At 42.2% G+C, this 27757-nt stretch overlaps 1 protein-coding gene across 1 annotated transcript; it reads left to right on the plus strand.

Moving 5' to 3' along the window:
• Nucleotides 1-27757, plus strand: LOC131304339 (uncharacterized). The gene is made up of 6 exons (XM_058331558.1): nucleotides 1-220; nucleotides 23752-23847; nucleotides 23945-24049; nucleotides 24153-24401; nucleotides 24493-24834; nucleotides 27350-27757. The coding sequence occupies exons 1-5, from the start codon at nucleotides 53-55 to the stop codon at nucleotides 24751-24753; spliced, it is 879 nt and encodes a 292-aa protein (XP_058187541.1). The 5' UTR covers nucleotides 1-52; the 3' UTR covers nucleotides 24754-24834; nucleotides 27350-27757.

Consider the following 27757-nt stretch of genomic DNA (forward strand, 5'->3'; position numbering starts at 1 on the left):
CGATAAAAATCTCCGCCAGAAACACCTCCAAGCACCTCCCTCCGTCTCTCAAATGCTTCAACAGTCACCAAACACAACCACCACCCCGTCTTCCTCTGACTTTTTCTCCATCTTCGTCCCCGACCTTCAATTGGATTCCGGATTGCTACTCAGACCCCGTCCTAGCAACAATCGTCGAAGAAGAGCCCGGTTTATGTTGCCTACAATATTTAATTGCAGAGTAAGTTCAATCTTTTCCATCCTCCTTTCTCCCATCTCCACAGATTGTTTCCCTTAAAAAAATGAATTGTTGATGTTATGCATACCAATTGTTAGATAGGGTTTCTGAAAATCTTTGATGTTACGCACACCAATTGTTCATGTTACGTACACCAATTGGTCGATAGAATTTTTGAATTGATGAAGTTATGCACACCAATTGTTCAATGGAATTACTCAACATTTTTGGGTGTTGGATTTAAGGGCTTTCTTTTCCCTTGGGGCGAAGTTACCACAATCTAGACAGTTCTAGGTCCAATACGTTTTTCGGGTTTTGAGTCCATGTCGAGCAAGCCCGATTCTGTTGCCCCAAATTTGTAACATGTACCCAGGTATTAATGCTGGTTTTAACTTGTATTTGACTGTTCCTACCTTGTCTTTTTGTCCACTGTTCCTTTCTTAGGAGTGGATTTTTATTCTTGAAAAGTGAGTAGCAATGTTGGATAAAGCATGTTGCTATCTAAATCTTCTTCTTCTTTCACTTTAATAGTGTACACCAACTGTTTAATCAATGTCACAACTCATGCCCACCAACATAACCTCCATTTTCAAATGTTTAGCTTGACTCAATCCTTAATTACCTTGCTACGGTCCAAATAATACATACATTGAGGGGAATATAATATCCAATGGTATCCTTCGGTCATAAAGTCAGTATCTCTTAATTAGATAAAATCAATAGTGAGAAGTGATTATTAATTTTTTTTGAAACATTCACTTTTGCTTCTCAAGAAGTGCTTAAAGTAGATAATATACGATACGCACACATGAGTATTGAGTACTACAATGAACACATGCGTACTTATAGTGAATTTGGGCGGAATGATGAACATTGTCAATTGTGATTTTTTTTTTTAGGGAGATCCGTCTGAAGTAGATGTTTACATCCATCAGAAAGTAGAGATGTATGTTGCGAATGTTGACATGTCCATTTGCAGTACGGAACTAAGGAAGGACTATCTTCTTATTAAGGGAAACAAATAAGACCCAACACTTATTCCTGAATTGTAAACAAGTAACCTTTTGGAGGTCTTGGTTCTTTCTAGAAAGCCTTCACATATTGTGGAAAGGAACATTTCGACTGCCTCTCTTGGGGTGGAGTTTATGGTTCACAAATTCTATTTGGCAATTCATGGTTATCTGTTTTGGTGTGTGTGCACGTGTATGAGATGGTTGGAAATTGTGGGGGCTCCGTTCCGGATGGTTCGTACTTTTTGAATGTAGGATCGAGGTTAATTCCTGGCTCCTTGCTCTGTCCTGCAAAACGAAGCACGACTAAAAGACCACGCCGGAGGTTCTCCGGGATGGCCCTCCGGTGCAAGAGTCAGTTTGCTTGCTAGGAAGAATTGGGGATTAGGAGCTAGGGTTTTGTTTGTGCGCCTACCTCTTCCAAGAAGGCATAATGGGATATTTATAGGGAACCCTTAGCTTGGTCTCCAAGGTCGCACCAACGCTCAACACGCGTCGGCTGATGTCACTCTTACATCACGTTTAGGGTTTTTGCAACCGTTTCCAAGATGAGCTGGCACCTTCACGTGCCCCCATCATTATCCTCGTAACCGTTTGGATGACGTCACAACCATCATCATTGCCACGGCTACTGTTCAACGCAGACGGGCTGAATCGTCGGCCATGCAACGCTCGGAACCGAGCATGTTGTGCGACCTCGGCAGCCGTCCCGACGAACGTATTCCCCTGCCCGTGCGGGTGCTCGGACTGGAGCGTTTATGGAAGTAGTAATTAACGGGACCCTCGGCAACGGTTGTTGTTCCGAACGTTGAGAGGGAGATGACTTGGAGTTGAAAAGGATTATCGGATCACGTTCGGAAATGGTCCGAGCCATTTTGCTCGGCCTGCTACAGAAGTTATTGTCTTGGGGTGGAGTTTAAAATAGGCTATAGCAGGAATGCTTTATATTAAGTGCTTGTGCTTTAGGTACCTGTGTTCGACTTCTACAAATTCAGAGCTCTTGTGTCATGGATCAGAACTGTTTTTTTTTTTCCCCCAGTTTTCATCTCCACTATGTATTATCAGTTGTCTAGATGTTTGCTGACACAAAAGCCAATGGCCAAGAACTTATATTTGGCCACAATATTATTACTTTCTTTTACACCAGATTCTCCTTCTAGAAGCCATATCTCATAATGCATCACAATGATTTTTGTGTAGTTCTTTGGTACAATCGAGGTAGATAGCCCGTGACATGTAACGACATATCCAAGAGGCACTCAATATCAGTTGAATCCTCCATAGCTCTTCTTGGTGTCCTTGGTGATCAATGTTTTTTTTACTACTGGCTTGGAGCTAGGATATACACTTCTCACAAGGTTGTTCTAACACTTATGTTCTTGACACTCTACTGAATGAGAAGCATAGGTTCAATGGATACCTAGGGCCAAAATGGTCTCAAAAATTGAAAAAAACACACACCTTTGTCTTTCATGGTTTCTTGTACAACATGAGAAATAACACGTGCAATGCACGTGCAAGATTACTAGTACTAATTAAAAAACACGACCATAACTATACTCATTGTTCCCACTTGTACCGAAAATTTTCACCGTTAACATAAGCACAACACAAATACAAAGCAGAGCTTGATTTGTACCTTAGGTATCATGGAAGTTTTGTTGGATGATTCCATATTTATAAGAGCAACATTATAGCTTGAAAAGAACCGCTGATAAGGATTACTGACTGCTTCTTCTAAGTACACAATTTGAGTCCTCGAAAAAGAAGTAACCAATCTTAACCATTAATTTAGCACGACAAAGATCGGTCCTTGGACTAGTGTACATTTTCTAAAACACTACATCCTTGTTGTATAGACTAACGCATGCTCGTGGCTCAAAGAAATGGGCTTACAATAAAGTGTGATTGGATAATTGGTAAATATGGATCCTTCTCGGTTGAGACCACATGTAAAAATAACATTGCCAGAAATTGACAAGGCAATATTTCCATTTATTCATCAAAAGAGACATCCCTTTTGAAGCTAAAATGGCTTTTCCTCGATACCTAACATAATGCAGGAAAGTCGTTAGCGAGGTATGAGGATATTGCCTAACACACCCATATAATGATATTGCAATGAGCTTTTCAACGGTTCTAACTACGTACAAAACGGAGTTCGAGAGTGTCTGTGACAAGCCGAAAGTTTGGCCTAGTTTGCAGATTAGAAGCTACGCCCAGGGCGCGACATAATACGCCTGAGGCGCATAAGAGAATAACTGTCCTCATCTTTCTATAGCTGCCACCACCTCCACCACCGTCACCTCACATGCACTACTACGACATTTAGAGCAGTGCACAAAAAGTGAATGTAAAGAATCACATATTTGCAACTAAACTAAATAATCGTTCACACAATCGAAAGCGAAAAGAAAGAAGAATATCCGTAGTAGGTACACTACCTTAACCCGATATGCCAGATCAAACCATGAAGTTTGAAATATCCCAGTTGGCCTAGTTAATTTTTTCTTATTCAAGACCAAAAATAAAAAGAATACAAAAAAGTTTTTTTTTTTTTTGATTAGCAATAAGATTTTATTGAAACTCGACAAAGGGTACATCGAGGGGCCAAACTCTAGATGCAAGGAAAACTTGGATCACAGAGTAGGCCAAAAGAAAGGAAAGAAAGAAGAAAATTACATTAAACAGGGTTGAAAGGAGCCTTATAGGAAAAAGTCCATCCTGAAAAAAGACTTTAATTGCTCCAAAGGACTATAGACATCATACCATGACATCTTGTATTACCAACCAAACAGCCACATCAGCTTCAGAACTCTTAGGACGAGGACTAACCCATAGCATCCATAAGCCAGCCATCAAAAAAGACCCAAAAATTCGCCACCTAAGGCAGCATCACATCACAGTAGAAATTCTCTCTGCATTCAACCTTAGCAAGATAGACGAGATAAGATCTTCAAAGCCATCCTTTAGCAACAGTGCAGCCAAGACAATCCCAATTGATCATGAAATCCCAGCAGACTGCCTTCATCTCAGATCCATTAACAACAGCTACAACAAAGCATTCCGAGACAGCCTTCATCTCAATTCCCAGCCAATTAATTCTCAGCACGATTCATCTATATTGTATCAATAGTTCAGCTTATTATCTATCAGAAAGAAGCAGCTATGCGAGACATCCCACACTTGACTATTACTCTTAGCCCTCCAAATCTGAGGAGTTGAAAAAGTATTGGATATTGACACAACATCTTCATGACCTCTTATCCAGAACGACAACTCTCATTGATCTCATTAGTCCTTCCTATTATTTAGAAATAAACGAGAGGACTATCCTTCCAGTAGACCTCTTAGCCCTTCCAAAGATGGAAGTTGAAAAGAGGAAACATTCCACACCTTAACATCTGAACCAGTAGAGTCAAAAGAATAGCAGCCGAGGATAGACTATCCCTACTGCAATCATCTGATTATTCTCTTAGGCCTCCATAGCTTTGGAGATGAAAGAGAATAAATGGCAGCTTCCAATAGTTATATCAGCATAATCAGAGCAGGCCTCTTAGCCCCCCAGACAGCAACAGCATTTACAAGAAAGCCTAGCCTTCCAAAAATGACTCAAACAAGAGAGGGGGAGATCCAGAGCTTGAGAAAGCGACACCCAAAAAGACACCTAAAGGACAGACTGACAGAACAGCTCAAAACAAGGACAAAAGAGACACAAAACAGACCACAAGACACACAAACATCAGATCACCCAAAAAAGAAGACAAGGAAAAGACTCCCAAATAGAAAACCCACCAAAAGCAAAACTAAAACCGAAGACACTAGACCCGCCAAAACAACACCAAAAGCCAACACAAAGATGCCCACCCAAAAAGAAACACTAAGCCAAACACTCAACAGAACCACCCCCAAACCAGCCAAGACAAAGAAAAAAAAAAAAAAAAACCTAGACCTACCACCAAACCAACCACCCAGAGCCAAACCTTAAATCTTGACTTTTCTGATACCATCTAAATTCCTTTTGAAGTCTTCCACAGAGTAATCTTTAACATCATACTTCCCTTTCACCCAAATTGCCATCCTAGTCTTTACCAAATCCGAAATCTCTTCCAACTCCCATACTCTATTGTTGAAGATTGACTCATTTCTACAAGTCCAAATGGTCCAAATAGCTGCATAGAAACATGTATACCAACATAACCTCACCAGGTTTTTATACCTGAAGCTTTTCCAAAATTGGAACAGAGCCAAAAGATTTGGGGGACAGACCCAACAGATTCCCCACCATGCTATTATTTCAGACCAAACCCTCCAAGAATAATGACAGTAAAGGAGAAGATGATAAGTGGATTCTCCTTGACTGTTACAAAAAGGGCATACATCAAGATTGCTCTGAATAATTCCTCTTCGGACTAAAACTGATTTGGATGCTATGCAATTCTGCACAGCCATCCAAGCAAAAATCTCAGTTTTGGGGGGACAGATATTCTTCCAATGGATAGCAGCTCCTTATTTTCCATAAATTTCAGGTCCTCCCATTTAGAATACAAAGAATTTACAGAGAAAGAGAGATCCTTACTCCATTTCCACTGAAGACAGCCGTCACTCAAATCCTGTAACTGCACCACACTCAGAAGAAGTCCAAGGTACTGCAATTGATCTTTCTAGCTCCCAATCACGCAGGCGTCTTGTAAACTGAAATTTCCAATAGTCCTGATTCTGATTGTTAACCATGTCAGCGATCATTGCTTCCTTTTGAGCTGATATCCTGTATAGTCTAGGAAATACTGATTGTAGTGATTCCTCTCCCAGCCACTTGTGCTTCCAGAATTTAATTCTAGTACCAGAATTTACTTTAAAAGTGAATCCTTGTACAATGCAATCCGCCATGTCAGCTGCTACATCATTCAAGGAGCACAACCCTTTCCAAATGTTGGACGGTTTTCCTTTTACTGGATTTTTAGGCAACCACGAATCCTCCTTTAACCCATATTTCTTCAATACAACCTTAACCCAAAGAGCATTTTTTTCTTTATTGAACCTCCACCACCATTTTGCTAGCAACACCGTATTGTGTTCCAACAACCTTTTAACCCCCAGTCCTCCAAACTTCTTGCTCCTAGTAATCTTATCCCAGTTTACCAAGTGGACCTTCTTTTTCCCTTCTGACTCCCCCCATAGAAACCTTCTTTGAATTTTCTCAATCTGGTTCGCCACTGCTGCAGGCATCTTGAAAATAGACATGTAGTATATAGGCAGGTTACTCATGTTAGATTTGATCAAAGATAACTTTCCACTCATGGAAATTGTCTTACTCTTCCACATTTTAGTTTCTTCTCCACTCTGTCTATAACTGGTTGCCAAGTGCAGATTCTCTTTGGATTAGCACCCAAAGGTAGACCCAGGTACTTCATAGGCAGCTTTCCACTTTTGCATCCAATTATAGTAGCCAAGTTGTTTGCCACTTGATCCTGAACTCTCACCCCACACAACAAGCTTTTTGAGTAATTCACTTTGAGGCTTGACATTTCTTCAAACATTATCAGTAATCTTTTCACATTTTGAATTTCACAAACCTCATTGTTGCAGAAAAATATAGTGTCATCAGCAAATTGTAAATGGGATATGTTGATCCCATCCCTCCCAACTTGTACTCCTCTGATTATACCTCTTTCCTTGGACCTTTCCACTATGATATTTATAGCTTCCACCACTACATTGAACAGAAAAGGTGATAAAGGATCTCCTTGTCTTAGACCCTTTTGAGGAAACACTTCATCTGTTGCAGATCCATTGATGAGAATAGATAAAGAAGTTGTGGAGATACACTTCCTTATCCAGTCACACCATTTGACTCCACATCCCAGTTTGCTCAACAAGTCTAGCAGAAAATTCCAATTTACATTGTCGTATGCCATTTCAAAATCTACTTTCAGCACTAAACCTGTTGTCTTGCTGTTCTTCCAACTATCAATCACTTCATTGGCTATTAGAACCCCATCAAGAATCTGTCTACCACCCATAAAGGCAGCCTGAGTATCACCAATTATGTTGGGAAGTACTTTCCTTAGTCTATTGGCAAGTACCTTGGCCAGAATCTTATATATACACCCAACCATGCTTATTGGTCTGAATTCATTAAAACAAGAAGGGCCATGAACTTTAGGTATTAAAGCAATAAATGTACAGTTAATACCTCTGGGTATTGATGCATGATCATAAAACTCTGCAAAGAAAGCTAATATGTCCTGCCTCATTATGTTCCATGCTTTCTTGACAAAAGAGAAATTGAAACCATCTGGTCCAGGAGCCCTCAGGCTATGACAGTCCTTAATAGCTTCCACTATCTCTTCTTCCTTGATTTGCATTTCAAGCATTTGGGTTTGCTCCGTAGACATCGTCCTCTTGAATTGGCCAAAGATCTTCCCTCTGTTAAACTTTTCCTCTCTAGAACATGATTGAAATTATTAGCAGCTGCATTCTTAATCAGGTCTAGCTCTTCCAAAATTTTCCCATCTACCTTGATTGAGCATATCAAGTTTTTCCGAAATCTATTATTTGCCACAGTCTGAAAAAATCTTGTATCCCTGTTCCCCAACTTAAGCCAGTTGACTCTTGACTTTTGTCTCCATACACTTTCAATCAATTTTGAATTTCTCCATAATTCCCCTCTCAAGTTATTCCTTTGCTCATTTTCTACCGGATCCAGAGGTCTTGATTCACTGAGGATGTCCAATTGGTGAATCCTCTCTTGTAATTCATGCAATTTGGTCTGCACATTTCCAAATTCCTCTTTGTTCCATACCTTCAATCTTCTCTTCACCTCCTTCAGCTTTTTGGCAATTTGGTTTCCTGCCCTTTCATATGTTATAGTGCTTTCCCATGCTTCTCTGGCTATCTGTAGACATTTGGGGTGGGATAGCCATATGTCTGAGAATCTAAAAGGTTTGGGTCCCCAATCCCAATTATTATCATTGATCATAATGGGACAGTGGTCAGAAAAAGGTCTTGGCAATCCCCATTGAACCATCTTGAATTTTTCCATTACCACTGAAACTAAAAATCTATCGATTCTACTATGGATGGCATTATCTTGAAAATTAGTCCAGGTGAATTGCCTTCCCATCATAGGCAAGTCCATCAGTTCAGCTTGATTAATGAAATCCCTGAACAATCTCATGCTTCTATCCAATCTGGTACAACCCACTCTTTCACTTATAGCTTTAATCTCATTGAAATCTCCACCCATGCACCAAGGAATATGATGATAAGACTTCAGAAATAGCAAGTCATTCCATAATCCCTCTCTACCCCTAGTCTCATTTGGAGCATAAACATTGATCAGTGCACATTCCAAATCTCCTAACTGACCTCTGACTAGCACAAAATTTTTATGAATTATTAATGAAGATGGTTTAAAGGACCCAGGATTCCACATGGTTCAGATCCCTCCTGAAGCCCCTACAGCCCCAGATTCTGCAAACTCCACATTAGTATTGCCCCACAACATCTGAACAGCTACAAATTCAAACTTTTCTATTTTCGTTTCTTGAATCATTATAACATCTGGATTTCTTTCCTTGATCATTTTTGTCAAAAAACTGAGCTCCCCATAGCCCTTATGTTCCACGATATTATCTTCACCCTAAGCACGGAAAAGTTTATTGAAAGCATTGTTGTTCCTCTGAAAGTTTAAACACTGGCAGATCATATTTTGCCAGTATATTGGCAACTTACAAGTTTGGAATCACCCAATTTGCAGCGTCCAAAAGGTACTTGGATATTTCCCTCTTTTGTTCCTTTCTTGTCTTCTTTTTTATCTCTTTGTCCTTCGATGATTAGAATTTCAAAAAATGAATTTTTTTTTTTATTGATCAATACTTGGAGAAAATTACACGAGTGAACAATAGTAAAAGCCCTAGTTCGGATTGGTCGGATGCTGAGATCCTGTTATGTTACCACTCCGTTCTTCAGCAGCGCGAAGCGTACTATTTTGACAGACTTTTGAAAATTGTTCAATTATGTATTAATTGCCAAATACCAATCAATGCAATGGGTCCCCAGCAGAGTCGCCACTGTGGGCACGCGCCCTGAAAATTTTCACTTATAAAATTGGGTGCGGCCCTCATTCGGAAAAGTGTGGCGAAACGCCTCGATTCAGAGTCGCCACTCGGGTTTTAGCGGTTAAAACACCAAAGGAACCGAACTCGAAAACGTTTGCTACGTTTGTTTGATTTTGAAAAAGGCTTGTAGACTGGACCGTCGTCACCTTTGATATCTGAGGTTCGGGAGCCATGTTACGAGAGGGGAAGGGTTTTATGGCACCCCTCTCGCCCAATCCGGAGATCGGTCTCTACTCGAGCATTTCTTTGTAAAACTTTTGCATTTTTCTCTCATTTGATCATATTTTAGCCATTTAGGGCGGGGGAACAGTTAATGGGGATTAAAACTAAAACAAGTTGCAATTACGTGATAAAATGTTTATAGATGACTAGCTTGCAATGATAAATATAGATTGAGAACAATCACTGAGCAACCCGAATAAGTTGAGGTACACTGCCCTGAAGGGGTGTGAGCAGGCTCCGCACCAGCATGCACTGGCTGAACCAATGCATGCTGATGAGACCTGCGCACGCCACAACTAAACTGGTGTACTTCACTTACCTAGTCTCTCAGTCTTTGTTTGCAATCCTCTGGGCTCTGGAAAGGGACCAGCGCACACCTAGGACAAACCACCCGTTAATAGAGCAGGATATACATATTTGCAGACAGCTGAGATGGCTTCAAGCCATGAAAGACAACAGAATGCCCCAAAAATAGTGTGGGGACAGAAATGAGGCGAAGACAAAGCTAGGATGCAAGGGCCAGCCACTGGATCCAAGGAGAAACTGCCGTACGCCAGTCAGAGAATGCCGTACGCTAGTTTTACCTTGATCCAGTGCTTGGCTTTGCATCATCTGGGCTCTGGAACATGACCAGAAGGATCCCAGAGGCCCTCTGAACAGATATGGAACAACCATTAACTACTATAGCTAAGCAGCTCTAAATATACAGAAAGCAATAAACTGGTTATTAGCATGCTAAGGTGATTGACAGAAATGTAAGTCAACAGAAATGATGATCAATGATCCCCATGCCAGTAGTGCACGTACTGCCATGACTGGCGTGCGCCATGTTTTGATCTCACGCGATTGCTGTATTTTTCTAGTTTAAGGCCAGGACTAGTGTAGGGAGGTATTCCCGAGCACATACATTTAGTTGCCAAACACGTGATATTTGGGAGCACGTGGTAAGTAAGACAGGACTTATGACCGGGCAGTATGTTGAACAGCGATAAGGGCCAATGACATGAGAAGTCATGAGTATAAACTGACTGCTCGGCGGATAGAGACATTCCGACTACATTTGACCAAGTTACATGTGAAGTAGCTGGTCCAAGCAGACTGTTCGGTTATGATACAGCCGAACAGATGAAGTAAGAACCAAGCACGTGATACGAGGGATCACGGGTTAGAAGCAGTGCACATGGTACGTGGGACCATAGTTTGAATATGGATAGGACAGTCATCGTGCTAGACAATGTTCGGCAATATGGACCAGTGACATGAGAAGTCAATGGTCCAGGATGGTTGTACGGGCTCAATGACCAATTACATGTGAAGCAACTGGTCCAATCCATCTGTTCGGCTATGAGACGGCCGAACAAAGAAAGAGCTCCAAATCAAGAGTAGGAGCAGAGGGAATACTCTAGAAAATTCCAGAGTTGTCATGTCCCGTAAAGGAATAAGATCCCGGGAATATAGGATCTGGTAAAGATACCCAATGAGAATGGGATGTTCGGCCCGTAATGGAAAAGAATCCTAAAATGACTCTTTTCCATAAACTGATAAAGGAAACGAGAATCATTGATATCCTGGGTTTCCTATACGAGTTAGGAATCCTATGGCAACAGGAATGCTTGGGCAACAAGCATACGAAAATCTATAAATATGAGGTAAACCTAGAGGCAAAAGGTACGCAATACTTGGCATTCTTGTTGCTTTCCTACTGATAATTAGGGTTTGATTGCTAGTACGTGATACTAACTTTGGCATCGGATGACCTTTGCCACGAGAGGCAAAGGTGCGCTCACCCCCTGTCTATTTTGCAGATTAAGGTTTCGACGACGAATTAGGGTTCCGGTCAAGTTGCACGAGAAGCTGCTACAATCTAGTGCTAGTCAAAGCACTAATTGAATTTGTCCACCTACAATTGGCGCCGTCTGTGGGAAACAAAAGAGTTCCGTTTTGAAATACGACCATGGTGGAGGTAAATCCAGCAACACCGCACAACCCAAAAGATGTGTTAGATGAAGGAAGGGACAAATCACCACCAAGGGCTCCGAGAAAGCCCCAGGGTGGGCACAGGAGGACCACGAGTAAGGACCGCCCCCTTACCGTCCATCACAACTCCAAAAATAGAGATGGAGAGACGGCTTCGAGATCCACGAGAAGGAGTAAATCCCATCGAAGGGATGGATCGGTCTTACACTCCAGGAGTGAGCACCGCAGCGACGACGTTCTTGATAAAAAGAGGCAAGAAATCGAGGAGTATGCTTGTCTGATTAAAAAACGAGAACATGAGATCAGAGAATTATAAAGAATCAGGGAACATCCGGAGGATTCCGGACTATCTCGAAGAAATTCTAGAGGCAGTGGGTATGCTGTGGTACAATACAAAAAAGCTCCTTCACGAGGAAGAAGGAGCAGAAGCAGAAGTCCAACCCCAAAGCGACATAGAGCTTCTCCACGAAAAAAGAGGTGCAAGACCCGAACACCAGAGAGAAGGGCTTCTTCACGAAAAAGGAGAAGCAGAGACCGAAGTTCCACCCCCGAAGAGGAGGAAACAAGGAAACATAATCGTGATAGGTACGAGAGACCTGATGCTGATTGGGCCAAAGCTACGGCTCATAGATCTAAGGAGATCGAGGATGGGACAGTGACTGCACGAGAAGCAGCACGCAAGGCCCTAAGTAATATTGCAGCCTCCCCCTTTGCAAAGAGGCTACAAGAGGCTAGGTTGCCGAGCATAGTGAAGCACGATGCATTCGTACTTTACGAGACAAATACATATCCCGTGGCTCACATCTAGCATTACCAGCAGGCTATGTTCATGCACGAGGGAGATGATGCCATCTTATGCAAGATGTTCCCCTCCAGTCTTGGCAAGGTGGCTTTAGCTTGGTTTCATAAACTAGGTCCGCGATCTATACGAGGATGGAGGCAGTTGGCTGAGGAATTCACTGCTCGGTTCCTGACGAGCAGAAAGGCCCCAAAAACCTTTGAGAGTCTATCCACCATGAAACAGGAGGAGAACGAGCAGATCAGGGATTATGCAAAGAAGTACTGGGAAACTTTCAATGAGATTGAAAGTTGCAGTGAGGAGTATGCGATTGCCACCTTCAAGACTGGTTTGCCTGTTCGGGGAGAGCTGCATCGCTTATTAAATAAACATCCGGTAGCCACTTTGGCTAAATTGATGGAACGAATAGAGCAACATGCCAGAATGGAGGATGACATACTCCGTGAGAATGGCAGGACGGTTGCCGAACAGCCGAAGGCACCTGCCAAAAAGGTGGATAAGCCAGAGCCCAAGACTTATAGAGAGAGAAGGGAATATGGGCAGGCTAAGAAAGAGCCGTACAAAGATAAGCAAGCTCCTGACCCAAAATCTTTCTTTTCTATCACTACGGTTTGGAAGGAACCAATATACAGGATTCTTTATCGAATAAAGAATCAGCCATATTTTAAATGGCCCTCAAATCTAGGCGGAGACAAGGATGCCAAACGTGCTACGAATCAGCACTGCAGTTACCATAAAGATTGGGGCCATATGACTGAGGATTGTGAGACGTACAAGAGACACCTTGATGATCTGGTCTCACGGGGCTACCTCAAGGATTTCATCCAGGAGGATCCAAAAGAGAAAGGCAAGACTATGGAATTGGGTTACGAGCAAAACCCAAAAGGAGTAATCCATATGATACATGGGTTGGCCATACCTTATACGAGAAATGAGGTTAGGCTATTACAAAGGCAAGTCAAGCACGATCAGCACGTGATGCGATTGGGAAACAAGAGAGGGCGAGAGACTGATGTATGCAATGAGAGCTTAGCATTCAGTGATGATGACCTGGGAGAGGTCCAAATACCCCATAACGATGCATTGGTCGTAACCCTACGAGTTGGGGAATATGACATTGAGAGGATTCTTGTGGACTCAGGAAGTTGTACAGAGGTGATGTACTACGATGCATTCAAGAAGCTGGGATTGGCCCAAACAGACTTAGAACCATCTTCAACACCTCTGATCGGGTTCGGTGCAGGAGCAGTCTGGCCCCTGGGAAAGGTAACTCTACCTGTTCGGGCTGGAACTGTGGTGTTAAGAACAGATTTTTTAGTTGTCGATGTTCCCTCTTCCTATAACGCGATTATAGGAAGGACATGGTTGCACAAGATGAGGGCAGTCTCCTCGACTTATCACCAGATAGTAAAATTCCCAGAATCGAATGGGGTTGAAGTGCTCAGAGGCAATCAGAAAGTGGCTCAACAATGTTTGATCTCCATCATTAAAAGAGCCCCAAAGGTCCACCATGTCCATACATTAGAAGTACCAGACCAACCAACTATCGAGGATGTTGGAAGAAGTCCGGCTGAAAAAGTGGTAGAAGGCTTGGAGAAGATTCAGATCAATGAGACTGATCCTGAGAAATATTTTTTAATTGGAGAATCATTACCAGCAGAGGAAAAGGTTGAATCAATAAGATTTCTAAAAGAATATGTTGATGTATTTGCATGGATACCAGAGGAGATGCCCGGAGTGGATGCAGATGTGATCTGTCACCATTTAAACATTGATCCTCAACATAAGCCGATCATTCAGAAAAAGAGGAGGGCAGCCGTGCAGCATGTGGATGCAGTAATAGAAGAGGTCGATCGTTTACTGGAGGCTAAAGCGATATGCGAGGTCTACTACCCAGAATGGTTATCCAACACTGTTGTGATGAAGAAAAAGAATGGGAAGTGGCGTGTCTGCGTAGACTTCACAGACCTAAACAAAGCGTGCCCAAAGGATAGTTTTCCTCTTCCAAGAATTGACCAGTTGGTTGATGCAACCGCTGGTTATGAGCGAATGAGTTTTCTCGATGCATATCGAGGGTATCATCAAATTGCTATGTTCGGCCCTGATCAAGAGAAGACTTCGTTTATCACACCACAAGGGTTGTACTGCTATAGTGTTATGCCGTTTGGGCTAAAAAATGCTGGGGCAACATACCAAAGACTTGCAACCATCATGTTCAAGAAGTTGCTTGGAAAGACTATGGAAGTTTACATAGATGATATGGTGGTAAAGAGTCAAGATAAAGGGGGGCATATAGCTGATTTAAAAGAAGTTTTCAAAATCTTGAGGAAGTACAAACTAAAACTCAATGCCTCGAAATGTGCGTTTGGAGTTGGTTCAGGAAAGTTCCTGGGCCATTTGGTGACCATGAGAGGGATTGAGGCTAACCCTGATCAAATTACAGCCCTACAGAGACTACAAAGTCCTAAAACCACTAAAGAAGTCCAGAGACTGACTGGAATGGCTGTAGCACTTAACAGATTCATCAGCAGGTCAAGTGACAAGTGCATACCCTTTTTTCAATTGCTGAAAAAAAGGGAGGGATTTGAATGGGGAGCAGAGTTCGAACAAGCCTTCCAGAACCTGAAGAAGTATCTGGCCGAGCCCCCACTTTTGTCAACACCACAACAAGGTGAGTCTTTAATTTTGTACTTAGCTGTTTTCGAGCATGCAGTAAGTGCAGTTTTGTTGAGGGACTTAGGGATGGAACAAATCCCTATTTATTATGTTAGTAAGACACTGCTAGATGCAGAAATGAGATATCTGCCGTTAGAAAAGCTTGTCCTGGCACTTAGGACAGCCACAAGAAAACTGCCACACTACTTCCAAAGTCACAAAGTTGTGATTTACACAGAGTTTTCATTAAAATCACTGCTACGAAAAGCAGACTTCTCGGGAAGGATCTCGACATGGTCTGTCGAATTGAGCCAGTATGATATCGATTATCAGCCACGAACGACAATCAAAGGCCAAGTATTGGCTAATTTTATGGCAGAGTTTTCTCCCACGGTGGCTCCCCTGCCTTTTACGAGAAAGGAGCAGGCAACAGAGACATCACCCATGAAGAATCAACCCTTAGCCGAACAGGATCCTATGGAATGGAAGCTATTCGTCGATGGATCAGCATGTAATACTGGTTCTGGAATTGGTGTTGTCATTTTTCCTCCTGAAGGAGTGCTGATTGAACTATCTGTTCGGCTTGGATTCAGTGCATCGAATAATGTAGCAGAGTATGAGGCACTCTTGGCTGGATTGAGGAGTGCAAAGACCCTAAAAGCAAAACGGGTTAGGGTGTATTGTGATTCACAGCTTGTGGTGAATCAGCTGTCCGGCGAATATGAAACTCGAAATGAAAAAATGATGGCCTACGCATAGGCAACCAAGGACTTGCTTGATACCTTCGAAAGGGTATATATTGAACAGATAAGTTCTGGACAAAATGCTCATGCAGATTCTTTAGCTTGGTTGGCTGCAGCTGTACCAACTGAGTTCAAAAGAAAGGTGGCAGTAGAATATCTGAATGAGCCGAGCATTGGAAGGAGTGTAGACTTGGTCTTGGACGTGAACCAAGGACCAAGTTGGATGGACCCAATCATGGAGTTCTTACGAGACGAGATACTCCCTTCTGACAAAAAGGAGGCTCATAAGATAAGAATCAAATCTGCTCGGTTCTGGCTGTCTCCAGAGGATAAGTTATACAGGAAATCCTTTACAGGCCTATATTTGCTATGTGTGCATCCTGAGATGGTGCAGAAATTTCTTCATGAAATCCACGAGGGAACATGTGGGAGCCATGCTGGAGGCAGATCCATTGCCCACCGAGCAATTACCCAAGGCTACTGGTGGCCACACATGCAGGAAGATGCAAAGGTGTATATGAAGATTTGTGAGAAGTGTCAAAAATTCTCACCAATGATTCGAACACCCGCTGAGGATCTGGTGCCTTTGACAAGTCCCTGGCCGTTTGCTCAATGGGGGATGGACATCGTGGGTCCACTACACAAAGCGACTGGGAATCAAAAATTCCTGCTTGTGGCAACTGACTATTTTACTAAGTGGATTGAGGCAGAACCATTGGCCAAAATCACTGAACCCATGATAGAAAGGTTCGTGTGGAAGAGCATTATCACTCGCTTTGGGGTCCCATACTCGTTGATTACAGACAATGGATCACAATTTCAGAAGAAATTCAAAGCATTCTATGCTCAGTACGGAATAAGGAATTATTATTCCACCCCAGCCTACCCTCAGAGTAATGGGCAGGCAGAAGCGTTTAACAAAACTATCCTTGATGGAATCAAGAAAAGGCTGGACAAAGCTAAGGGAAAGTGGCCTAACGAGTTACCATTAGTGTTGTGGGCTCACCGAACAACGCCTAGGAGGTCTACGGGAGAGACCCCCTATTCATTGGCCTATGGAACAGAGGCTGTTATCCCTCTTGAAGTTGGTCTGCCGACCAACAGGACCGTTTTGGTTGAAAGTGGAGGTAATAACAGGGCCCTTGAAATCGAACTTGATCTAGCCGAAGAGAGGAGAGAAAGGGCCCTGGTGCATCTGGCTTCCTACCAGGAGCAGTTAATGAAGAGCTATAACAAGCATGTTCACCCTTGAGAGTTTGGTGTTGGGGATCTCGTACTACGAAAAGTGCTCGGCAATACCAAGGTGGCCAATGAAGGCAAGTTGGAGGACCAATTGGGAAGGCCCTTATCGAGTAACCGAGATTGTAGGTATTGGGGCCTACAAATTGGCAGATTTGGATGGTAATCCACTTTCGAGGCCTTGGAATGTCCATAATCTACGAAAATTCTTTGTTTAAGGAAGCATTAAGTTCTGTTTTAGATTTGCACTACGTACTTGTGTGGGAATTACGAATATAATTCCCTTGTTCTAGTTTTGATTATTCTAGTTGCAAGGGGTACGAATAACGCCCTCTTGAGTTTTACAGATTATGAATACAGTCACTTTTTAGTATAACTGTTGTGTTCTAGGTATTTGTTTGAAAAATACGAACTACGAGATTAGTTTCCCTCATTCGTATTGGGGAGCAGGGTATACATTTAAGTACGTGACACTTAAATGTTATTAAACACAAGTATTTTTGAGTACGTGATACTTAGATATTCATGAGTATGTGACACTTAAAAGTTATAACAAGTATGAATACACTTGTACGTCTTTTTTAAGTACGTTAAACTTAACATATTTTTAAGTACGTGAAATTTAACATATTTTTAAGTACGAGGCACTTAAAAGTTATAACAAGTATGAATACACTTGTACGTCTTTTTTAAGTACGTGAAACTTAACATACTTTTAAGTACGTGAAATTTAACATATTTTTAAGTACGAGACACTTAAAACATATGAATTACTTGTATAGAACAATTGGCTTGGCTTAAAAGCATAACGAGTATATGTTAGCCATAACTATTTAAGTACGAGACACTTAAATAGGGATTAAGTACGAGAAACGTAGACAAGTCTTTACGTACGTGAAACTTAAAGACAGTACAAGAAATCATGTTTGCTAAAAGTACGAAATACTTATGCAAACAAGCAAAACAAATGATGATCAACAGTACGAAATACTTGGATTAAACTATTTGCATCCGAACAGATGCAAACACAAGGATAGCCGAACAAAACATAAAGGTTATGCCACGAAGGGCCGAATGCCTGTGTTAATAAAGTATTGATAGTACTGGTGCCTCACAGGGCCAAAATATGTTTATGGTCACGCAGGACCAGTAACCAAACTCAAACAGTTCATATTCTCACCAGCTCAGTCCACATTCTGGACCTCTGGAGTGTTAGTGTTGATCTCAGTATCAGCACCATTTTCGACTGCATTCTCCTCCACGTTAATAGGCTCAAGGGATAAATTCCGAGCAGGAGATTGAGTAGGGTGCACATCGGTGGGTGTCTCTTCATCAGCATTAGCAAATTCCTCAATTTGCTGTTCAATATCGTCCTCTGGATGCCCGGCTGGATCTTGAATGTTTTGAAGACGAGTGCTTGGCAAGTCATTCTCAACCCAGAGAAGAGAGTCATCAGCAATTCCAGCCTTTGTCAAACATGCCTCCCAGCATGCGATCCAGATTTGATCTTGAATATCAGGCATCTGTTCGACGTAGCTAGCAGTTGTAGCATCGAATCCCTTCTGATACCCTTCTTCATAAGCGGCTTTCTTGGTACTGTCAATTTCAGACAAAGCCTGGTTGAGGCTCTCTTCGGCAATTTCGAGTTTGCCTTTGGCTTGATTGAAGTCAGACTTGGCTTTGTCTCTTTCTCTTTCCAACCTAAAGATTGTTCGAAGCAATCGAGTGTTGTCATTCATCAGCTTGATTCTTTCAGTATCAGCCTCTTGATATTTTTGGCCCAGAGTGACCATCTTTTGAATGAACTGAGAAATAAAAAAGTTTAGATCTACAATTTCCACAGAAGAAGGGTTCAAGGCCTAAAAATTCAAGAAAATAACACTAACTCACCTTAATTCCACTGACGAGTCCAGTGGACACTAGTCGGTCAGGTGCAGATCCAGATTCTTTCTGCATATCAACAGGGAGCAGCAACCCTTGAGCCAGGGCAAGTGCTGTTTCTGATGAACTAGCACTGTCCCCAACATGAACGGGACGGTCTCCCCTAGTAAATGGGGGAGTCCACGTCTGAGGAAGGTTTTGGGTAATTGGAGAAACAGGGTGATGTGTTTCACTATCTGCTTGAGAAGCAATACCAGTTGGGTCTTCTGACCTAGGCCGTTTGTCTCTGTGAGCATCACTGGCCTCTACGGTAGTATCCACTTCACGAGATGAAGTGGAGCGGGTAGAACCTCCTTTGTTACGACGGGGTACAGGAGGAGCGTTCCCTGTGGAAGCTACCCGACCAGATCCCCGTCCCCGAGAAGAGACGGTGAGAAGGGAGCTGAGGTTTAAGGGCTGACGTGTCATAGTGCTTGAGTTTGGAGGAGATTGAGAATAACCTGAAGAGGAGGATTGGCTAGTTACACGGCTTGGAGCTGGCTGTTCGAATAGTGGTTGAGAGGCAGCCTGACTCCGAGAGGGTCTTCGAACTCTCACTCGAGGTAACGGAACTCCTATTGAAATAGGGATTTCACCCAGTTGACCAGCTACTGGTACTCCAGCGTTAGCTCTTGTGCGCCTAGGCTGGGGAGCAGTTGATGTAGAGGCAGCACTAGTGCTGGGGTGGGCAAGTCTTCTGTCAATGACCCCTCTGTATGAAGGGTCGTAACCCAGCAGCACGTCAGCGTTCCGGCCCCGACCTGCTGTTCGGGTACCAGGCTCGCCTGTATATTTTAGGACCTTGTTAATGTCCTCTGTTCGGATGTTGCTCGGTACACGTCTGGGACGATGGTTAGCGTTTTCAGCTGCGAGATCCGAATTGAACAAACAAAGTTAGACATATAGAAAAGCTATGAGAAAGCAGTAAACGAAGAATTGCAAAAGATAAAAGCAAGAGCATACGTGGATAGCCCCATATGTGGGGGCAATGGAGCCCCAACACTTGGCCATCTTCACCTAAAGGCTCGAATGCTCCGGTTACATAGAGGAAGTCGATCTCGTGGTCACGAGCAGAATCTGGCAGATTGAGTACGAAACGTTTGTCAGCCCTCCTAACCTTGAAGTAGTAAGTATTGTACTCGGGGTTTAGTACTATACTGTACCACCATTGGATGTCCCAGATTCCTAATTGGGTCCCTAGAATCCCATTAAGGACTATAGTCCCCATTATCAGTCTGAAAACGTTGGTTGAAATTTGCATGGGTGTAAGACGGTACCAGTTTAAAATCTGGCGGAGTAGTGGATGTAGGGGGAAACAGACCCCACCCTCAACGATAGCAACAATTGGGATACACATCCTGTCCCAAGAGCCAGCATCTCTATCCGCTCCTAATGGAGCAAGTTCAAGCCCTACATTTTCAGGAAAGTTATATTTTTCTCTAAATACCGCCATGGCAGCAGGGGTATCACAGAGCTTCCTAAACTTACTAGGTCTAGGAGGGTTATCATGTTCATCCGCCATGGATATACTCAAAGGAAACGTAAAAATAAGAATGGGCGTGACTGAAACCCTAGAAATGACCTAAAATCTGAGAATGAGATCTCAGATGGAAACCTAAGCAGAAGAAATGGAGTTAGAACGAGAATCTTACAAAGATACTGTGACGATTTCCTGGAATGCAATCGAATTTGCAGGTGGCGGTGATGGCAGATGGCGGGATATTCTTGCCTGGTTTCTAGAGAGAGAAGGAGCGAGTTTAAGTTTTGGGTAAAAACCCAAAAGGAGCCCTTTAGGGGGTTTAAGGGCAAGAGACGGAGATGAAACGTTTCCTCTTGCGCCGTTACAGGTTAAAGTAACGGAAAGCAAAAACCGTTCTGACACCGTTTTAAATAACGTCAGTTCGAAATTAATGATAGGCATACGAAAGAGTGCCACGTGGAGTCATTTACCCCGAAATGGTATAATGACAGAGGCGCCAAAAGGCATCAATGAAATATTGAAATTATGACTGCATCGGATCAGAAGAATCAGGTCTAAATAAAATTTTGTTTCTAAGCTTCATATATTGCCCCCGAAAAGATGAAGCTGGGGAGCAATTGTAGGGAGGTATTCCCGAGCACATACATTTAGTTGCCAAACACGTGATATTTGGGAGCACGTGGTAAGTAAGACAGGACTTATCGCCGGGCAGTATGTTGAACAACGATAAGGGCCAATGACATGAGAAGTCATGAGTATAAACTGACTGCTCGGCGGATAGAGACATTCCGACTACATTTGACCAAGTTACATGTGAAGTAGCTGGTCCAAGCAAACTGTTCGGTTATGATACAGCCGAACAGATGAAGTAAGAACCAAGCACGTGATACGAGGGGTCACGGGTAAGAAGCAGTGCAAATGGTACGTGGGACCATAGTTTGAATATGGACAGGACAGTCATCGTGCTAGACAATGTTCGGCAATATGGACCAGTGACATGAGAAGTCAATGGTCCAGGATGGTTGTACGGGCTCAATGACCAATTACATGTGAAGCAACTGGTCCAATCCATCTGTTCGGCCATGAGACGGCCGAACAAAGAAAGAGCTCCAAATCAAGAGTAGGAGCAGAGGGAATACTCTAGAAAATTCCAGAGTAGTCAAGTCCCGTAAAGGTATAAGATCCCGGGAATATAGGATCTGGTAAAGATACCCAATGAGAATGGGATGTTCGGCCCGTAATGGAAAAGAATCCTAAAATGACTCTTTTCCATAAACTGATAAAGGAAACAAGAATCCTTGATATCCTGGGTTTCCTATACGAGTTAGGAATCCTATGGCAACAGGAATGCTTGGGCAACAAGCATACGAAAATCTATAAATATGAGGTAAACCTAGAGGCAAAAAGTACGCAATACTTGGCATTCTTGTTGCTTTCCTACTGATAATTAGGGTTTGATTGCTAGTACGTGATACTAACTTTGGCATCGGAGGGCCTTTGCCACGAGAGGCAAAGGTGCGCTCACCCCCTGTCTATTTTGCAGATTAAGGTTCCGACGATGAATTAGGGTTCCGGTCAAGTTGCACGAGAAGTTGCTACAATCTAATGCTAGTCAAAGCACTAATTGAATTTGTCCATTTACAACTAGTATTTGCTACTAGCCTGGACCTTACTGGTTCCCCTCAGGGGTCGAAAACAGAAAGAAACACAAAGGTGGTATACCTTTGGTTGAGATGAAAGGATGACTTGAGCTTTGATTTTGGAGAGATGGAGAGTGACAATGTGAAGGATGTATCAGTGGGGTGTGTGACTGAAAGACCCCTTTTGCTTCCTCTTTTAATGGAGGATAAGAGAGAGAGAGTGAAGGAAGAGGGTTTTTTCTCTTTAATGTGGCTAACCCCTTGCAAATGAATGCAAGGGGGGTATTTATAGAGGAGAGAGGAACTGAGATCAGTTGGGCTAAGGCCTGGTTGGGGAGTTAGGTTAAGAGAGGGAGCCTCCCATGCATTAAATGCATGGGACTTGGCTTGATGGAGGGTGTAGGAGAGAAGGGGGACGTCCCTGCCGAGTGTAATCATCAGGGAGACTGTAGCCGACGTCAGGGTGGCACAAAAGTCTCGTCCATGTGGCTGAATAAAGTTGATTTGACCGGGCTTGACTGGCGTGCGCCATGTATTGACTGGCGTGCGCCAGTGATAATTGAGTCAACGGTCGATGACCGACACGTGGCAGTTAACTGGCGTACGTCAGCACAATACTGGCGTAAGCCAGTTTGGGTTTTGTTGGGGTCGTTTGGCTCTGGTTTGAAGGGTTTGAAGTGGGTTCGGGACGCTCAAAGCTCAAACACACCATCGTCCTCAGACTGTTCTCGACCTTTAATCATCATTGGGGCAACAAGAGACCGTAAAACGACATTATCTGGATGGTCCAGAATGGGGTGTCTACACTGGCCGAACATCCCATTCTCGTTGGGTATCTATTCTAGATCCTATTTCCTCGGGATCTCATTCCTTTACGGGACATGACTACTCTAGAATCTTCTACAGTATTCCCTCTACTCTCACTCTTTGATTGGAACTCTTTCCTTGTTCGGCTATCTCGTAGCTGAACAGACTGCCTGGACCAGCTACTTCATGTGTAACTTGGTCCTTGTCTAACTATTTGGACCAATATAACGGTATGTCTCTTTCTGCCGAACAGTCAGTTTACGCCAATGACCTCTCATGCCATTTGTCCGTATCGTCGACCACCGCTCATGGTGGTTTGTTTTATTGTGTTTAACCCATGATCTCTCGTATCACGTGCTTGGTTATTACTTTATCTGTTCGGGAATACCTCCCTACAATCATGACTTGGCAGTAAGCAGGCAGGCTGCCATTGTGCTATGTTTTACAAGTCTGGATGTAAGTCTGCATTTGCTTTCATTACTATATAGTGATTATTTTGCGGGTGTTGGCTGCTATTTGGCTACTTTTATGAGGTCCATGTTTGGCTATTTTTCCGTTTCAGCTGCTATTGTTATGGTTCTGCTATGGGCTACAATGTTTGGGCATTTGTGTACTTGTGAAATGTTCCAAAAATAGGACTGCATTGTGCTTTCCATCCATGCTTCAGCATTATTTTGGCTGTCCAGTAATGTTGCTGCTACGGCTTTGTTGGACTGATCTGTTACTGCTGCGGCTTTGTTGGGTTGCTGCTATATTGCAGCCTGTTATGAGGGTGTTTTGCTACTTTTTCTGCTGTAACCTTATTCAGCCTTGTGTGATTTTCATGCTGCTACGGCTTTTTCTCTCCTATATTTAGGAGTCACTATTGCCCTTTCTCTGCCGCATTTAGAACTTGATTTTGGTTTATTCTTGACTTTAGGTGAAAAGAGAGAACTTTAAAGCTATGAAAGAGAAACAATTGGAGCTGCAGCATACTATGAGTCGTAAGGGATATGCACGGTTGACTGCTGAGCTGGTAATACTTCTTTTGTTTAGTATCAAAATTCATTGGACTTCATATCATAAACTATAACTTCAATTGAATTTTGATCAGATATTTGTTTTTATTCTAGAAAGCGAAAAGAAAAGTTGACTCCATAAGTAGAGTCGTTGTTTGGGCCGATGGAAATAGAGACAAGAATGGAAAACCCAAGAACAAGAATGTTGCACAAAAGATTGTAAAGGCCATGGCTCATTCTTTATTTGTGTGGTTTATTTGTTATATATGTTTGACAATCTCATTAGTCATTTGCATTGTTTTTTTTACTATGCCATTTTTAGGAAGATATGGGAAAAATTGAACGGAATGGACATAATTCAACTAATCTGAAAGAAGATGCTGTTTCTAAAGTGCTTGGTGCCGAGAGGAATGGCCGTGTAAGAACATTTGGAAAAGGAGTCACTCAAACAAGATTAACTATAATATCACAAATGAATGGTCAATTTACTGAATTACGTGAAGAAAATGCTCAGATGAAGTCTCAAATGTCGGATATGCGAAATACAATTGACGAGTTCAAGAAAAGCCAAGTAAGTCAATTATCATTTTCTTCGTTGGTGGTCATTTCAGACTAGTTTGATTAATGACATTTTATTTGTTTCCCATTGTTGAACTTTCTAGGTTCAAAATCCGGCAACAACTGAAGCAACACCAACTACACCCCTTGTTTCTCCATCGGTAACATGTCATCCACAGAGTGACATTACCAAGTGCAAGTTACTAGATTGGATGGGGATGGGAGATGTAGTTGCGGAGGGGCGTTGGGCTTCAAGTGATCCACATTCTTGTGCGCATTGTGTTCCGATCGGCCCTAATGCAATGAAAGTTTGGGTGGATGTGGCAAAGAAACTCTTAAGAGTTTCTGTGGAGGGCTTCAAGTGATATGACCTATATCGTAGATACTGTGGGAAGTACCATCGCATGGCCTGCTGACTTTGTTATTCTGGACTCTTCTTCCCCAGGGTATTGTACTTTTACTCTCCTCCATATTGAAGTATTCTCTCGGATGATAAATATGTCTGATTTCTTGTGTTAATGATCTCCATGTTGGAGGGTAGATTGCTATACCAGAATTTATGCATACCTAGTTTTAGTGTTGTCTATTTTTGGCTAGGAAACATCAATTAACTATTTGGGAGGACATTAGTAGGCATAACATGACGAGAATGCAGAAACTTGACGTTCTTTTGCCTTTTAGGAGAAAACAGTTAATAGCTTTGAAAGGAACATTGAGTATGAAGGTGTTTGATCAAAGTAATGCATGCTTTTTAAAAAGAAGAATATGTTGTTTTTCTCTATCTATGTGGATAGCCCGTTACCAATATGGTATTGAATCAAAGGTTTGTAAGAAATATGTTAAGTGTAAACCCAATTTGGGTATATCAAGTAGCTCTATGTGTGTGTCTTTAGTCTTTGTAAGAAAAAAAGAAGAAAAAAACGTTAGAAGAGAGAAAAAGAAGGGTTTTGTGTGGTCTTGTGTGTGCTATGTTTTGGATGTGAAGTAAGCTTTGTAAAGCTTGGATTTGTGAAAGAAAATTCAGTTTTCTTGTGCCCAGATAAGTCTACTTCCTCCTCTGTGTTATTGTTGGAAAAATTGCACATTTGTAGCTCACTTGTGTGCTGAAAATCTGCTTTGTTCTGCTGCGTTTCTGCTGTGGTTTTTCCTCAGTTTAAGGCTGTTTTACGGGATATTTGTGTTTGTTTTTTGGGTGCCTTATTCCCCCAGCAAGGATGGCCTAAATGTAGGTTGGCCTAAATGTCTAACACTTAGAATCTTCCTTGGAGTCCAAACAAATTAAACAGATAACTTTTCGGGATCCTCAAGAGTCATTTCATGGGATCATAAACACATTACAGCCATAGGGTGTCCAGTTATTCACGTTTTTGCTTGAAACAGATGATTTTGCTAAGAATCTTATCTAGCTTGGAGATCTGTTGCCGTGGATGGTTAACGGGTTTCGGTAATTGCTGGGACGCTTGGTGGTGTTGGGTGTTGTGATTTGTTTTAGGGAGTTTGAATCAATGAGAAGGGTGTTATGCCAAATTGGGGTATTGATTGAATACGTCAACACCAGTGGACATTGTGGTTATTAGTGAGAATACCAAAAAATTAGTGATGGGTCACCTTGTTCTGGGTTTTATTACCTAAATAGACACAAAGCTTAAGTTAAAGATTAGAGTTTTAGATATGCCTAAAGGCTAAAGGATAAATTGGGTTTGCTACTGGACATCTGGGTAGACTTTTTTTGGAGGATTGTGCCACGGGAGGGAGGTTGAGCACAAGTAGTTTGGGTCCAGTTTCGTGCTCAATTTTGCTTCAGGAGCATTTGAATAATTTCTCCTACTCTGCCAAGTTGCTTTTCTTTTTGAGGGTACTTAGGAATGCCAAATTGGCCAAGTTGCATTTCACCAGTTAAGGAATACTTTAAAGCAGATGCATTGCATAGGCACACGCCGCACAACATATTAAGGATACTTATACCACCACTGATATCAAGGTTAGAAATCCAATGGATCCCTAGTGGGGTGGATCTAAGGGAATCAAGGCACCAAGGTCATACTGACTTACTTTCTTGATCTAACTTATACTGTAACTTCCTTGTTCGTAGACAACACGGGACCTAGCAGTAGGAGTAGGGTAATGCTTTTTGACCCAACAGAAACAAATATAGTAAACAACTTTGTGGTTTTGAAATTGTCCAGGGGAATGCTAGTATAAACATGGGTTGGCCAAGGACATCAGGAAGGACATTTTAACCACTTGACTCGATCGGCATATTTGATAAATTATAGTCTAAATTATAGGGCATGTGCTCACATAGCTTTTTCAAAAACCTGGTAGCAGGTTTTAGCTTTACACTATTGAGTTTTCTTTGATCCCATGTGCACCATCCGGACGGGAATCACGACTGTCCGCACGCCTTGGTTAAGACCCAAGTTGTGCTCATTATTTGAGTGTTTGTGTGTTAGGAAGGAAGCATCGAGATAGGAGTCATAACCAACCGGCCCAATCTAGTAGTCGTACTGTAGTATTAATTAGCATGCATAAGTCATGCTTGACTTTGTTATACCCACCACCATCTCTCTTGTTAGTCCAAGATAAGAAGCACGGATACGGATATAGGACACGGACACGATACGTATGGAGAGTATCTGAGAGTATCGGTATCCGTATCAAATACCGATACATGGTACGGAGGCCAAAATAGAGTATTCATGCTTTAGAGGCAGCTTGAGCATTAAATTCAGACTCATTCGTTATTTGTGTGTTTTACTTGTTATATATGTTTACAGTCTCATTGGTCATTTACAATGATTTTTTATTATGCAATTTTTAGGATGATATGGAAAAAATTGAACATGATACACCAAGCTCACCTTCGAATAATCTGAAAAAAGATGCTCTTTCTAATTGAAATGTTTAGTAGAAATTGTTATGACTCCATCAAATTGAAATATTTGCTTCTACCATATGTAGGTTTATGGGTTGATAAAGAAGTGCTGTTGTGACTTTTTGCTGAAGATGTAGGTATGATCTTGCTAGTGTGATGGCTGTCATTATCGCTTGGTTGGTTGAAGCTTTTTTGTTGATACTTATGGGATGGATAGATTTTGGAAGGACTGTTTTGGTTGAAGCCTTTATGTTAATATTTCGGTGTCAATGTTTGAACTCCACTTTTGGGATACATAGATGTTTTGGAAGGCTTTTTTGTTGATATTTGGTAACAAGGCTTGTACTCCACTTTCGGGATACACGTATCTTTTGGAAGGCCTTTTTGTTGATATTTGGTGACAAGGCTTGTATATACTAGTAGATAGAAATGTTAGAAGGACATTTAGTATATTGAATTTCTTTTGTAATGGTAATCGCTTTGATGTTTGGAAA

The sequence above is a fragment of the Rhododendron vialii genome, chromosome 10a (genome assembly GCF_030253575.1).
Source record: "Rhododendron vialii isolate Sample 1 chromosome 10a, ASM3025357v1".
Lineage (NCBI taxonomy): Eukaryota > Viridiplantae > Streptophyta > Magnoliopsida > Ericales > Ericaceae > Rhododendron > Rhododendron vialii.